Raw genomic sequence first — 17,062 nt, forward strand, 5'->3', positions numbered from 1 at the left:
AGGGATATAGACAGGCTAAGTGAGTGGGCAAAAGTTTGGCAGATGGAGTATAATGTGGGAAAATGTGAGGTTATCCACTTTGGCAGAAAACTAGAAAAGCAAATTATAATTTAAATGGAGAAAAATTGCAAAGTGCCACAGTCCTTGTGCATGAAATACAAAAAGTTAATATGCAGGTACAGCAAGTAATCAGGAAGGCAAATGGAATGCTGGCTTTTATTGCAAGGGGGATAGAGTATAAAAGCAGAGAAGTCCTGCTACAACTGTACAGGGTATTGGTGAGGCCACATCTAGAGTACAGTTTTGGTCTCCGTATTCAAGGAAGGATATACTTGCATTGAAGGCTGTTCAGAGAAAGTTCGCTAGGTTGATTCCGGAGATGAGGGGGTTGACTTATGAAGATAGGTTGAGTAGGCCTATACACATTGGAGTTCAGAAGAATGAGAGGTGATCTTATCGAAACATATAAGATAATGAGGGGGCTTGACAAGGTGGATGCAGAGAGGATATTTCCACTCATAGGGGAAACTAAAACTAGGGGAGTCTCAGAATAAGGGGTCACCTATTTAAAACTGAGATGAGGAGTAATTTCTTCTCTCAGAGGGTTGTAAATCTGTGGAATTCTCTGCCCCAGAGAGCTGACAGAGGGTCATTGAATATATTTAAGGTGGAGATGGACAGATTTTTGAGCGATAAGCGAATAAAGGGTTATGAGGAGCGGGCAGAGAAGTGAAGCTGAGTCCATGATCAAATCAGCCATTAACTTATTAAATGGCAGAGCAGGCTCGAGGGGCCAAATGGCCTACTCCTGCTCCTATTTCTAATGTTATGTTTTTATGTTCAAGGTGCTGCACATGACAGTTATCAAACAAAATTTGACACTGTGCCACTTGAAATGTGACCAAATGCTTGTTCAAAGAACTAAGTTTTAAGGATAGTCGTAAAGGAGGAGAGGTAGAGAAGCGGAGAGGTTTAGGGAGGGAATTCCAGAGTTTAGGGCCTACACAGATGAAAGCATGGCTGTTAATGGTGGAGGGATTAAAATAGGGATGTGCAAGAGGCCAGAATTGGAGGAGTGCACAGATCTCAGGGTTGTAGGCCTGGAGGAGGTTACATAGATAGGGAGGCTTGAAGCTATGGAGGGATTTGTAAACAAGGATGAGAATTTTTTTAACTGAGGCGTTGGCAGACCGGGAGCCAAGGTAGATCAGTGAGCACAGGGGTGATGGGTGAATGGGATTTGGTGCGAGTTAGGATGTGGGGAGCAGTTTTGGATGAGCTCAAGTTTATGGTGGGTGGGAGGTGGGAGGGCAGTCGGCAGAGCGTTAGTATAGTCAAGTCTAGAAGTAACAAAGTTTTAGCAAATGAGCTCAGAGAGGATATGAGGGGGGGAAGGGAGAGAAAGATGCTCGGGAAAAATTTAGTTTGGTGGGTAATGAGAGAGGAAAGCAGTAGAGGCAGCTGAACAGATGGTTTTAATCTTAGTGACCAAGAAGTCCATTAACTCCTCATACTATCTGAGGTGAGGGTGGAGGGGACAGGTGTGGAGAAAAGCCATCGGGAGTTATTTTTACTCTCTATGATGATCCTAGTGTAATGATCAGCTTTGGCAGAGGAGAGTGAGGCCCTATAACACATGGTGGTCTAGCCTTGTCTTGTGAAGAATAGTTGAACACCAGATACTCTCAAGTTTGCACCCCTTGGACTTGAAGGAATGAAGGTCAGGGTCATACCAGAGAGGAACAACCAGAATGGCACAGTAAAGATTTTACTGGGGACAAGGGCAAATAGACAGCTGAAGTATCTTGGCCAATGACTCAGCAGTTGGCATCTTGAAAGTGCAATGGTAAGCGAGTAGAGTTTTTCTCAGAGGCAGACACCACTGGAAAGGGATAGGGGAGGTGGGTGGTGAGAGATTACCTTGTCTGTGATATAGACATTGGGAGTAGAGAGGCCACATGAGATAGCAAGGTCGAGAAGTTAGCCCTTAATATGGATAGGACGGTTTACATGGAGGGAGAAGTTAGGGAACAAACAGTGAAATCAGAGGACAGGGGATATGGTGAGTTGAGGAGATTGAAATCATCAACAGTGAAGAGTCTCTCAATGTACTGTCTGATGAAGGAAAGGACGGAGGATATCAGAGTGAGTAATGCAGGCCAAAACTAGGGGGTGCTAAAGAATGAGGATTTTAAAGGAGAGGCAAAAGGGATGGATTAAGGAGAGATGTTCAAAAGGAGACGTAGGGGGACGAGAGCAAGGTGTAACTCAGTGATAAAAGCAACACCTGAACACAGTTATCTGGGTGGGATAGGTGATGGAAAATATAGACAAGTGGTGAGGCTTCAGTAAGGGACAAGGCGTTGCCACCTCTAAGCCAAGTTTCCATCAAAGCCTGGATGACAATGCAGCCATCCATAATAAGGTTGTGGATGGCAAGGGCCTGGTTAGTGAGTGAACGGACATTCTGGGAGAAATACAGAAAGGGACAGCGATTGATGAACCCACTGACCGAGTCTGAGGTGTCAGTAGAAGGTGGTTGGTGGACTTAGCGGACAACAGGCGCACTGGGCAAGAAGGTCGGCAAGAGAGAAAGATGATGCAGTTGGCGTTGCTGCTCTTAAGAAAGCAGCAACAGGTACCTCGATGGGCGCTTCAGAAAATGTTGAAAGGCAGCTATGAGCATATCCAAGGAGGATTCAATCATGGGATGCTGTACTATTCTATGATTCTGTACACCAGCAGAACCAGTATAGCGAAGAGCAGTGGGAATGAAACACAAGGACATAGATAGAATAGTAAAGCTCGGGAAGCCAATGAAAGGTAAATTGTGGGATCAGTGCAGATGAGGGAGCTGGTCCAAGGAACAGTTGTAGGAAGGCAAGGGGCGAAGATCAGAAGCAACAGTAGGAGCTTGAAGAGCCAGACCAACCTAGCCTAGTGAAGAGTGATGGAGGCTTTCTGAAGTCCAGATGTTGGGGAAGTGCAGAAGTCCAGAACCAGGGGTCACAGTCTAAGAATAAGGGATAAGCCATTTAGGATCGAGATGAGGAGAAACTTCTTCACCCAGAGAGTGGTGAATCTGTGGAATTCTCTACCACAGAAAGTTGTTGAGGCCAATTCACTAAATATATTCAAAAAGGAATTAGATGTAGTCCTTACTACTCGGGGGATCAAGGGGTATGGCGAGAAAGCAGGAATGGGGTACTGAAGTTGCATGTTCAGCTATGAACTCATTGAATGGCGGTGCAGGCTCGAAGGGCCGAATGGCCTACTCCTGCACCTATTTTCTATGTTTCTATGAAGGATGGGTGGAGTTAGCGCCCACGGGAAGCGAGCGGAAAGCAGAAAAGCAGAGATCATTCAGTAGCAGATGGTGCAGGTCACAGAAAATCTCAAAAGCCAGCAGAGAAATGGACTTTGGTCCAGGAGAAAGCAGACTTCTGTTCCGGAACCAACACAACAGCAGAAGCTGAGAAGCCAGCAGTGCATTTAGGTGCAATCCATATTGATTGCTGTAGCAAATTTAAAACAACAACGACTTGTATTTAAATACAGCCTTTAAATATACCTGAATTATCAAATTATGAAAAGATTTAGTGCAATGGATTATGAAACTTTCACACCTGTACAATGAAGCATTTGTAGCTGTACAGTACTATTTTTCAGACAAGCTTCAGAAACCTCAGAGGTGTCATCTTCGAGTGATAAAATAGTTATTAAGCAGCCGTCTTCCAGCAATAAAGATTATCAGACAGGTGGCTAATAAACTCTCAATAGCTAGCAACACAGTAGTACTCGGGGATTTCAAAAGCCCAAGAGTACCATAAAAATACTCCAATGAAAAATATGACATTTATTAACAACTAGATGTTATATATGATTCAATTATTACATATGAACATATAGTACAATTAACAATGTAAGATAGTTCTACAGTCAATAAACAGTACAACGATATTACATTCCACTAGAGACATCAGATGACAACAGTGGAGTCATTAGCATGAGTTGAAACCATGCACTGCTCTACCCTAATAATCTGATTCTTTTTAGAATGCTTACTTTAATAGTCTGATCATGTGTAAAGCTGTTCCCAACATCACGAAGAACTGACTGATAAGAGTAATCAATCTGTTATTTATGAAAGTGTTAATACATTTAGGAAAAAAACAATCATACAGAAGAACTGATTAAGATTGTCACCGAGCATATGGACCATAAGGAATTAGATTCTCATCATGCAAATAAGGAATATAATTTTTACTGTAATCTGAACTAAGACCATTGGGGGGGGGGGGGGGGGGTTGGAGAGGCGGAACTTAAATTAAAAGACAGAATGCTCACTTCAATGTTTGCTTTTTTTTTTAAGCATTCCTATTTTCCAAAGAAACTCACGACAATTAGAGGAAATCCCTCAGAAAACTGCTAAATTAAAAGGTACTGAAATAATATATTACTTCCTCCAAGAGCGCGAATTCAAGAGGCTGTCCATTTTCAAAAAAGAGCACAATGTCTGAAGAATGGAAAAGGGACTAATCAGAAGCAGAGTGAAGTTGGGGTGTGTATTGAATTAACTATAACATTACTTTCTAAATCATAATACCTGAAAAATATACACAATTCACACCAATTGTGATCTTCATCCAATGGACAGCTAAGACACAGCAGTGAAAAGCGACCAATGATACTCGGTCTACCTATAGGACAATCATATTTAACCCTGTCCCTGAAACAATTTGAAGTTTTCGAAAATGGATAGTAGTATAAGTAATCAGAGCCTCAGTAATCAATGGCTCAGTGGGTTTTTTCAGTAAGTAGCTGAGCTTTATAGACTTAGAGGTTCCCAGATTCAATCGCCAGTGCGCGCTCACTTAGTTGATCTTGCCTAAAATGACAGTAAGCGTGCAACAATTGGTCTCAGCACTCCTGGGTTAAGGGGAAAAAAAATCAATCAGTCAGAGTTCCCACTACTGATTCCTACCTCCTAGCCATTTCCAAACCTACAGGATCCCCCCCTCCATGGTTACACAACCTGCCAACACTCACTGTCTAGGCTCACAGAGGAATAATTACCACATTATCTACATACTGGAGGATATGTGATGTCGATATAGTTCCAGCAAGGAGGAAAGGGGAAAAAAACTGGCGAGAAAAAACAAACACTTGTGCACAATGATGATCCATGCATTTTGACATTCTTTAGACATGGCACTGCTATTTCTGTACCAAAAAAAGATTGAGAGATTGTCAAAATTCCCTTTATAATGTCGCTCATTATCACCGATGCTAACGGGCGGCAAAGACCCATCGTTGGTTTTGAGCGCCATCTGTGACTCAGGAGAAATTCGGTAGGCTTTTTAGTAGAGGCGCCAAGAGGTAACACTGCGCCATCTAACGCCACCCACATGGTGACGTCATCCAGCATGCAACGCCCCCTTGGTGCCTAACTATAAGATGTCTGTACTACCTGGGAAGAGTGGAGGGAACATCACGGTGCTCGGGCGTATTTGCCCAGAGATCAAGGTCAGTTTTTTTTCTTTATTTAGTTCATCTACTTTTCATTAGTTGTATCAGTGGGGAAGTTTGTGTGTCGATCGGAGCACTTGAGGTTTTTTCCCGTTTCCCAGCTAGCATGGCGACAGCCTCCCATTGCGAAATTCAGTTGGCCTCCTGAACTCCCGCCTGAGGATGAGTGTGCAATGCCACTTTTTGGGGCTGTTCTCTCATCTTTGGGCATGTAAACTGAATTTGGCAGTTTGAGTCTTGGGGGGGGGGGGGGGGGGGGAAAGAGAGAGAGAGAGAGAGAGAGAGAGAGAGAGAGAGGGGGGGGGGAGGGAGGGAGGAGGGAGGAAGAGAAAGAGAAAGAAAGAGAGAGAGAGAGAGAGGGAGAGAGAGAGAGAGAGAGAGAGGGGGAGGAGGAGGGAGAAGAGAAAGAGAGAGAAAGAGAGAGAGAGAGAGAGAGAGAGAGAGAGAGAGAGAGAGAGAGAGAGAGAGAGAGAGAGAGAGAGATCCCAGGCTGAAGAATAGATCTCATAGTATGGTTATTTTCTACAGTGGAACTCTTTTAATATCAGACTGATTGCACCAATGAATCTATTAATCCTAATCTTTTCCCTAAATTTGGGATCACTTACTCCAGTTACAGTTCATTGGTTCACTAATCCTTCTCTATTTAAACTCCAACATTATTTTCATGCTTCATGATTATTGTAATGGGGAAAAAAATTCCACTTTTAAATGATATATTGCAACACCTCAAAAACTGTTGCTACAATAACATCCATCATTTGCTTTGAAATATGTACTGCATCTTTAACTTTGAAATATGTACTGCATCTTTAACTTTGAAATATTAAATACATTCTGTATTCCATGTCTGATAGATGAATTCAGTCCAATATGTCGAATCACACCTCTTGGAGATATAAGTAGCTTACCTCCTAGCCATTTCTACATCTGAAACATCTACTTCCATCTGAACCTCTTCTTCAGGCTCTTCATTTTCATTCTGGGAATACATCTGTGCAACTAGTTTCTGAAATAAAGTCAATGCTTATGTATTAACTATTATTTGGACATTTGGGGATTTTGCTGAATGCGATTATCTTAGGTTATTTTTTTTAAAAAGCTCAAATTTCTGTTATGATTTACATTCTGAATTTAAAACCGAGAGAGAGACTTAGCTGCTGAGATTTGTAATTTGTTGGTACTTGCAGGACATATTAAAATGAATAGGATGCCTTTCTTTTTTTATTATTTATTCTTAGAACTGTGCGGTACTGACAAGGTTGTGTCAATAATCAAGATTGTCTGATTCATATTGCTTGTTTTTACATTTGAGTGGCTTGCGAGGCCTCTTCAGATGACATTAATACAAAACCACAGTGCGAGACTGAAGTCATGTGTACACCAGACTGGGCATTCAGGAGGACATTAATGAATCAGTTGAGTTTTTACAACAACCAGCAGCTGGTTTATATATTACCAGATTTATTGAATTAAATTTCAACTTCAGAAGTGGCAATGTTGGGATTTGAATACATGACCTCTGAGTTTCCAATTGAGTATCATAACCACTGTTTACTCTAAACTTTATTTTTCACACATGTAGGTATGTCACTTGGATGATTTTAGACACACAAATTAGGTTTAATGTCATCTGCAGTATGGCTTCAGTTTACAGTGGGTGCCACATGTATACTGCAGCTACAACCCTTGTATTTTTGTTACTTAGTACACAAGTCCAGCTTTATAAAAATGTACAACATTAATGGAAAACATGTTTCGTGAAAACAGCAGCAACATTACAAATACACTTTATTTTTTCATTTAAAATAAAGCCTTTGGTTTAAATCACCCTCTGCAAGTACTGCACACTCTTCTAACTTCTCGCCTCGCCTTCAAAGTCTTCATAGCTTATTCCTTTGCACCAAGTAATCCGTAGCAATTTCAACTTGCAAATTGTCTTCCTGTCTCTCTTTTTTGACTTTACACTGACTTTCATCCTTCACATCACCTCCCTCACTTTCACAACCTCAAATCTTGCCATTATGTATGTCTCATCACCTCTAAGATCTTGCTCACTGACAAGGCTATCTCCGATATACCCTCACCATGCATTTTCCCCTACCTCCACCCCATTAAGCTCACTTGCTGCTGTTGGAAAAAGCACACACCCGTTCCTGTTCCTTCATCAGCACCTGCTTTAACTTTCAACCTCTCTCCTCTGGCCCCCCACCACAATATTTCCACCTTTGTAGGCCTGTTCAGTAGCTCCCTTCCTTCTGCTTTTCATAGAATCATAAACATCTACAGCACAGAAGGCGGCCATTTGCCCCATCGCGTCTGTGTCGGCTGAAAAAGAGCTATCCAGCCTAATCCCACTGTCCAGCTCTTGGTCCGTAGCCCTGTCAGTTACGATACTTCAAGTGCATTTCTGCCTCTACCACCCTCTCAGGCAGTGAGTTCCTGGGTGAAAGATGTTCTCAACTCCTTACATGGAATCATATAATTTTACAGCACTGGAGGGGGCCATTCAGCCGATCTTCTCTGTGCTGGCTCTCTAAATGGGCTATTCAATTCCGCTGCCCTTACCTCATACCCGTTCAAACTTAATGTTTTCAAATGTTTATCCACTCTACTTTCAAAAGCTATTATTATGGATTGTGCTTACAGCATTGTTTCTGTAATACATTCCACGTCCTAACATTGCGTAAAAAAATAAAGTTCTCCTAAATTCTCCTTTCATTCTTTGTGACGATGATCTTGCATTTATACTCCCTAACTACTGCTTCATTGACCAATAGGGAAATGTTTGTTTCCCTGATTTACCTCACCAAACCCATCATAATTTTGAACACCTTTTTTGAACAGATTTTTTAACCTTTTTTGTTCTAATGATAAAGGCGGCAGTTTCTTTCACCTCTCCACATAACTAAAACCTCTCATCCCTGGTATCACCTTAGTGAACTTCTTCCGCACCACTCCATGGCCTTGATATCATCCATAAGTAAGGCATCCAAAATGGAGCACAATATTCTAACTACATCCTAATAAATGATTTTCATGGGTTTAGCATTACCTATACATTAGCCATTGGTGTCCCATCCCCACCAAATCTCTTGCCATCGCCCAAGTTTACTGTGCTCAGTACAACTCACATCTCTGCTTGAACGCAAGTGGTTTGGTTATCCATCATCAGATCTGGTTTGACCACCGCAAGCAATAATTTTCTACATCTCCACAGCCAAATTCCCAGATCATCCTGGAGTATTAGTGGATTCTACTGTAATTCGACACAGTACTGAATACTGAGGAGTAAAATAGTGCTGTCATTGCTGATTTTAATTACCTAACCCATTCTGCACAACAGGCGTGAACATTTCCACTGACATTATGGTTCTAACATCATCATAGGCAGATCCTCGGAATCGAGGAAGACTTGCTTCCACTCTTAATGTGAGTCCTTAGGTGGCTGAACAGTCCAATACAGAGAACCACAGTCCCTGTCACAGTTGGGACAGATAGTCGTTGAGGGATGGGTGTGTGGGAAAGGTTTGCCGCACGCTCTTTCCGCTGCCTGCACTTGATTTCTGCCTGGTCTCAGCCTACAAATCACATTTCTCTAAGCAGTTCCTCCCGCCCATCCTGCCTGAACAATTTGAGTATCATAAAGAATTTGAAATGTTGACTTGGAAGATTTCAAGCATACTATGCATCCAGCAAGCTCTGCTTCATAGCATTTGCCCAACTTAACTTTAAAACATTCAACACTTGAAATTTACAGAAATTCATTGTATTCAGTTATAGGAAAGTGATGATAAAGTCCTTCAGCGCTCAAAAGGTGACTGGAAATCAAAACACAAAACTGGATTTCCTGTAAACACATACCTCTATCTCGGGGTTAAAACCTTTAAAGGACATTCGGCCAAACAGCAAGTCTTCACATGGCACAAAGCTCTTTTCTTCAATAATATGACTCCTGAAACAAATTAACAGATTGGCGGAAATAGTTATTAAGGAAAATATTTGAGAGATTTGAAAGAGCGACACCTAGGTTATTCAATGGACGAAATTCTGATTGTGTCATAACAGGCTATCTGAAAAGTTACACATTGAAATGCGCATATTACTCAAGACTTTTTAGTTTGATGCTCAAACATATTTCTTGTGCTGATAAAAAGACAAACAGTTTCAACATCTAAAGTTTACCAATTTTAGTTCTTCCTGCCTAAAATATAACAAAAATTTAAAAAAAACCTATACTGCCAGATATTTATTTTTTTTAAATATTGTAATTGGGTTATTCATTAATCATTCTCATGCAGACTGTGCAAGGCCAAGGAGATGTATTATCGGTTATACAGTTTATTACTTTGTAAATTATATATTCCAAAACTATGAAATTATAGATCATTTGCATTTCTTTATGAATGACATGCAATGATGCAATAAAATATCTGTTCCTACACTGGTTCTGAAAAAGGAATTTGTGATTTACAGAATTTATAAATTGCCTGGTCATTATTTGGTCATTAATAGTTAAGAGACAATAAGTGAAATCTACAAAACATTTTCAAATATAGTGCAAGAAAAGTTATGATTCTACTTTTGACAACAAAAACGATTCAGTCGATGATATATGACATTATCTTTTCCATACTAATCTGCAGCTTACATAAGACAAAACAGGACAGACAGGATCGCTATACAGAAAATTGTTGCAATGATCAGATTTCTATGACTATTAGCAGATCCTTGGGCTAAATACTAGAATGACTGAATGTGGATCTTGCAAGCAAAGAAAGTTTCATTATTTTTCACTAATTAATGTCAGTGAGCAGTCTCTATTATGCCAGCAGGTAACTGAACAGAAATAAATAGCCAATAACATCGAAAGGACAGTGATGTAACATTAAGTGGTTTTGTGAAAATATAGTCAACACCACCACATGTATTTATGTAGCACACAAGAGGGAGAGCAGTACATGGAAAAAGTTAAAAGGAGTGGGACAGAAAGCACAAACTATTTTTAAGAGGCCTTTGAATGAAGTGACGTTAGAAGACAGAATGGTCTTGGCAGAGACTTCCAAACAGCAAGGCTACAGGACTGAAAGACTGGTCTTTGATTGTGCACCAGTGAACTTGGAGTGCACTAGTAATCTTGAGCTGCGAGAGGCAGTATAGCATCAGCAGGAGTGATTGGGACAACAGTGTTGACATTTTCAGTTATATATTTTAATTCCCTGAAAGTGAAAATGCAAGTAGATAAACCCATTAAAAGGTCAGTAGAAAATTGGATTTTAGAAATAGGGGCTTAGAGTACAAGAGCAAAAAAGTACTGATGACTTTAAACAAAACATTGGTTAGGTCACTCACAGTTAAGAGTATGGTACATAGTTTTGGTGCCTTATTATACAGAAAGGACATTAAATCCATAAAGCATAAATTCTCCAGGATGACGGCAGCGACAGAAAACTATGGTGATGAGAGACTTGAAATAGTCAGGACTATTTCTATTGGAGCAGCGAAGGCCGAGAGGAAATTTATTGAGATTTTAAAATTATGAAGTTTGGATAGAGTCAAGAAAGATTTATATTTATATAGTGCCTTTCACAACTTCAGGACGTTCCAAAGTGCTTCACAGCCAATGAAATACTTTTTGAAGTGTAATCACTGTTGAAATATGGGAAATGCAGCAGCCAAGTTGCACATAGCAAGCTCCCACAAACAGCAACGCGATAATGACCAGATAATCTATTTCTAGGTGTTGGTTACAGGATAAGTATTAGCCGGGACATCAGGGAGAACTTCCCTGCTCTTTTTCGAAAGAGTACCATGGGGTCTTTTATGTGCACCTCAGAGGGCAGATGGGGCATCGGTTTAATGTCTCCTCTAAAAGATGGCACCTCAGACAGTGCAGCATTCCCTCAGTACTACACTGAAATGTTAGCCTAGATTTTGTGATCAAGTCTCTGGAGTGGGAGTTGAAACCGCAACCTTCTGACTCACAAGGCAAGAGTGCTACTAACTGAGCCACGGTTGACAATTCCCACCAGGAATTTCTGTTCTTTCCACCATAACCCTCCCAGCCCCTCACACGGACAGGGTCTTGCCAATGGTCCGCTTGAAGGCTGAGGTGAAGAAGCTACCAACAAACCGGAGACTGGTCGCATCTCTGGGTCTGAGCTGATGATGTAGCGAGGATGAGAAGTTGGAAGGTGGCGGCCATGGTAGTGCTCTGCAGTGCCAGGGCAGTACAGGGTGGCAAGGAGCGAGCCCAGATAGGCCATGGTGAAGGGCAAAAAAGCTGGTTCAGCTGGTTCCAGGGCCCACACAGGAGGGCTATGCTGCCCAGGAGGAACAGGCTGACCAGGGCTGAGAGCAAAGCGAATTTGCAAGCTTTCAGCAGCATGAAGGAGGCAGACATGGCCGACAAGCCAAAGTAGAGCAGCCCCATCAGCAGGCACAAGCAGAATCCCATCAGCCGCTGGGAAAGTCTTTCCTCTGGTAGGGGAAACAATGCCATGGGGTCATTAATTTAAAATTATGAAGAAAGTGAAGAAAAAGGCTCAGAAATATTTCTTCATATAGAATTGTTCAAGCATAGAATGTTTTGCCAAAGACAGAAGCTACTGAATCTTTGAGGAAAATTAGATATATAATTGAGGCAAAGCATGATACAAAGCTATGGGGAGAAACTGGAACAGTGGGATTAGCTTTTGGATTGCTCTAGCAAAGACACTATGGGCCAATAGTGCTAAAACTTATTTGTTTCTAGATGTGGAGTATGTGGACTGGCATATACAACTGAAAAATATTGTTCAGTTAAGGCGAAGCAAGACTGTGGAAGGATATGAAAGATGAGGATCTTGAGGAAGAGCCACCGAAGTTTGGCGACAATGGGAAAGGAATGGATATGCGGGGATTTGTGTATGAGAGGACTCAGGATGCAGACTTTTGGACTCCTGAAGTTTGAGAAGAGTGGAGGAGGAGATACTGGCCAGGAAAGTATCCAAGAATCCAATCCTTAAGAATGGGTTAGGATTAAGAGTAGAGGAAGAGAGGTAAAAGCATGAATAGCAACATCCAAGAAGTGGAAAAATACAGTCTTGGTGATAGATTGGAGGTGGGCTAAAAAGATCAGCTGAGAGTTCAGCAGCATGCGAAGATAGCATACCACTGATGAAGATCCAGAGTAGTCGATGGAATTGGAGCCAGAGGCAAGTAGATGCTAGTATGAACTGAAAAGAATACCTTTGGTGTTAGCAACATTTAGCTCAATGCAGAATTTGAACAAGAATTGCCAGAAGAATATGAAAGTGCCAAATTCATAATTTTAACAAGCTTGTTAAAAGACAAATAGATCATTATACCACACTGCAGAGGACGCCTGGACGTCTGCAGCAGCAAGTGCCACCATCTACGGTGACTGTAACAGGGTGAATCCCCCTTGATGCAGGTCAAGATTTTAAAATGGAGCAACTCAGCCATGAACTCTTGGATTAGCTGAAGTCGTGATTAATACCCAATTTAAGCACCAATTACACTCCTACAACTGCATTCCACAGTGCATACAGAACACTGACAATGCATATAGACTAGGTAATGGAGAAAAACTCGGATTTAAAATGTGATTATTTACCAACAGCCTGAAACATTTCTAGTTTATTTGGATGAAGCATAGCGCACATTTTTTACTGGATGAGGGTATCTTAATTTATTTGTGCTATACCAATGATCACATTAAAATACAATGAATGTTATTTCCCAGTAATAAACTGATTACTATTTGATAAACTTGCTGTGATTAAGTCATAACGGTTGATCTTTCAATGCAAACATTGTTAGACATCAACTACATGGGGAACACTGATCATCATTATCTTGTAATACTGCTGTGAAGCGCCTTGGGACATATGTAAAAGGCGCTATATAAATAAAAGTTATTATATCATTATATTTTTGCTGGCAAGCAAAATAATGTTTTTCAAAGCAAGTAAATAAAACTCAAATTCCACACAATACATAAATATGTATAATTGAAAGGATAAGATACTAGGGAATGATTGCGTGGCAGTAATTCAGTCTTGGCGTGCTGACAATACTTACAAAGGGCACAAATCTCCGCAGGAGTTGCTCCGTTTCTTTATGGAGCAACTTGATTTTTCTGGAATATTTTTTTAATTGTAATTCTGGCCATTTAATTTGCGCCAGTGTAAGTGAGTTAGTTAGGTTTTTTTTTTAAGTTTCTTTTTTTTTTCCAGAAGGGCGTTCCCAGCCACTTTTGCCTGTTTTGGCCATTTGAGAGAGTTTGGCCAGCAAATAGTTGCTCCAAACTAACTTAGGCCAGCGTGTGTTGGCACTTCTGTCCGCACAGAAAAACCTTACCTGGAGTTAAGGAATCGGCGCAAGTAACTATATTTAAAGCACCACCAAGCACCAAACAAAGCACACAAAGTAAGAAGCATTCAATAAAAAATAAAGAACTGAAGTAAATAATTAAATTAACAAGTAAAGAACCAAAGTAAATCCTACCTTGAACTAAAGTCGGCAGCGGCTGTCCATGCGGGAGTCCCTTCGGCCTGGGGTAGGTGTGGGAGAACACGGCATCTTAAGGGGGGGGGGGGGGGGGGAGGGAGGGAGGGAAATGGCTGAATGCAACAGGCTGCCGGGGGGGGGGAGGGGGAGGGGGGGGGGGAAGGGAGAAGGCTGAACTCGGTAGGCTGGGGTGGGGGGGGGGGGGGGGGGGAGGTGACGAGGGAGCGAGAAGTCACACGACTATGGGGGGGGGGGGGGGAGGGCGGGGGAAGAGAACAAAAGACCTTTGGGTGTCTTACCTTCAGGCTCCAAAAATCAATCAGGCACCAAAAATCACGCTCAAGGCATTCCCTTTAAAAATGGCCAATTGCGCATGCGCAATGCTGCTGGCACTGAAACAGACGCGGGACCCTAGTCCCGCCCCCCTGCCGGCTCTGTTTAGCCACCATGGCCCTAGCTCCGCCCCCTCTCATTGTGCTGTGCCACGCTGCGTGTAAACAACACCCGAAGATCGGCCAGAATCGTGAGTTAATTTTTCTGCGCACTTTATCTACCAGAAACTTGACGCACCACACGGAGGTGTGCTGATTTTGTAGGGGGAGGAAACTTGAGCCCAAAGTATCTGTACTTTCCGCTCAAGTCCAGAACATTATCCAAACTACTGGATGATATTACTATAATGGAATCACTGCTGGGCACTTTGACAAATCTATACAAAGAGTAAACTCCTGTTATCATACGAGTGCGATAGATATTCCCAAATTAACTATCTAAATATAACAACCAACATTGAAATGAATAAAGGAAATAATGAGTGCAAATTGAACTGGAGCATTAGGCAAGGTTTACAGACTGCGAGAGAAATCGACCATCTGTGAGGCTGACTGAAATATAAGGAACACAATGTAAATATATAACTGTGCAACAAGATGACTTTATTCAAACTATGCATTGCTTTTCGATTCTGTTTTAGTTGTACCATCCATCACCCATCTGTATATGTGCACTTTTCCTGACCTTATTCCCCAGTGTTTCAAGTCAATTATGTCCCTCTTTCCAGCTGAATAGTATGTACCCCAAATGTATGCTATTTGAACTTTGGAATTTCGTTCACGGAAGAAAAACAGACTCATTATTAACTCATTACTATCTAATCATTTTCAACCTGCTTCTCCCCTCTAATGCTTCTGCCTCAATCCCCATTCTCACTCTATGCCCTTTAGCTTTATCCAGCTAACCTTATCAGATGCAAATGTCAACTGGTGAACTTGCATTCATGCCTTTGGGCTATTGGAAGTAAAGTTTTTTATGGAATAAGCATATTGAAAAAAACATGTTGCATTTATATTACAGGAAGACGTGCTGTACGGCAACTTCCACAGTTGTCAATTTTTATCATAATGCTGCAATTTTCCCTTTAGCCACCAAACACATTGATGTAGATAGTTTAGGAAAGAGAAAGCTAATTGTATACAAGGAGGCTGATGAACAGTTCCTTTACAGATTCAAAAATTTAGTATTTATATAATTATATCAATTTCCTGATTTGCTTCAAATTTTCTCATGCACTCCACCTGAAATGAGATATTACTGACTGATGTTTTTTTTTTCCTATTCTTTGAGCGATACGTGCCTCCACACACTATAGCTTTCGTAGCTTAGCTTGGTAAATCTGGGGGAACCTCTCTGCCACCTCCCACGGACCCCTCCATCACAAATGACAGTCTTCAGCCCATTTGATTCATTCCACGTCAGATTAAGTAATGGCCGAGTACACTGGCTACAGGCCCTGGCAGCATCCTGGCTGTAGTGCTGAAGACCTGTGCTCCAGCACAAGCCATGCCCCTATCCAAACTGTTCAGTACAGCTACAGCACTGGCATTTGTCTAACAATTTGGAAAGTTGACCAGGTATGTGCTGTTCACAAAACTCAGGCCAAATCAAGCCCGACCAATTTTAGCCCAATCAGCCTACTCCCAATCATCAGCAATGTGATGGAAGGAGTCCTAATAAGCAGCATTTACTCACCAATACCCTGCTCAGCGATAATTGCTGCCTTGATGGCAGAACCTGACAGTGGGGCACCAAAGAATCCTATTAAAACTAAAGTCAATGGGGATCAGGGGGAAAACTCTCCAGTGACTGCAGCCATACCTGGCATATCGGTCAAAATCCTGGATCTTCATACTTAACAATATTGAGAGAGCACTTTCACCACACTGGCTGCAGTAAATTCTGATCCATCAACAACAACTTGCATTTAAATAGTGCTTTTAACGTAGCAAAACATCCTAAGGTGTTTCACAAGAGTGTTATCAAATCAAAATGTGACACCAAGCCACAGCTGGATACATCAGGACAGGTGACCAAAAGCTTGGCAAAGAGGTAGGTTTTAAGGAGCGTCTAACAGGAGTAGAGTTAGAGTTAGAGAGGCAGAGTGCTTTAGGTCTGGGAGGGGAGGAGAATTCCAGAGCTAAGCAGCTTCAGCCCAAAGCTCTGGAATTTCCTCCTTAAAGCTCTCTGCCTCTGTCTCCTCCTTTAAGACGCTGCCAATGGTGGAGTGAGCAAAATTGGGGATGCACGAGATGCCAGTATTGGAGTAGTGCAGAGATCTCAAAGGTTTGTAGGGCTGGAGGAGGTTACAGAGATAGAGAGGGATGAGGCCAAGGAGGAATTTGAAAACTAAGATTTTAAAATTGAGACGTGCCAAACTGAGAGCCAATGTAGGTCAGCAAGTACAGGGGTGATGGGTGAACAGGACTTGGTGCGAGTTCAGATATGGGCAGCAGAGTTATGGATGAGCAGAAGTTTATGTAGGATGGTAGATGGGAGGCTGGCCATAAAAGCATTGGAATAGTAAAGTCTAGAGGTAACAAGGGCATGGGTGAGGGTTTCAGCAACAGATGAGCTGAATCAAACTGAGGTTCCAAATTGAAACCATCCACCAAGGTGACAGGTATGTTTTTATTAATACCAGCAGATTTTGCATCATTAACAAACATTCTGCCGCTGGTAGTAC

General features: G+C 41.7%; 1 protein-coding gene across 2 annotated transcripts in view; it reads right to left on the bottom strand.

Annotated features, from left to right (window-relative positions):
• Window positions 1-17,062, bottom strand: part of mphosph6 (M-phase phosphoprotein 6) — a 55,597-nt gene that overhangs the window by 2,613 nt on the left and 35,922 nt on the right. For both annotated transcript variants that reach the window (XM_070898239.1, XM_070898240.1), the window contains 2 exons: window positions 9,394-9,484; window positions 6,441-6,538 (listed from right to left, as the gene is read on the bottom strand). In XM_070898239.1, coding sequence (XP_070754340.1) covers window positions 6,441-6,538; window positions 9,394-9,484 — 189 coding nt within the window. The remainder of the gene's footprint in view (window positions 1-6,440; window positions 6,539-9,393; window positions 9,485-17,062) is intronic.

The sequence above is a fragment of the Pristiophorus japonicus genome, chromosome 13 (genome assembly GCF_044704955.1).
Source record: "Pristiophorus japonicus isolate sPriJap1 chromosome 13, sPriJap1.hap1, whole genome shotgun sequence".
In the NCBI taxonomy this organism is placed as follows: domain Eukaryota; kingdom Metazoa; phylum Chordata; class Chondrichthyes; family Pristiophoridae; genus Pristiophorus; species Pristiophorus japonicus.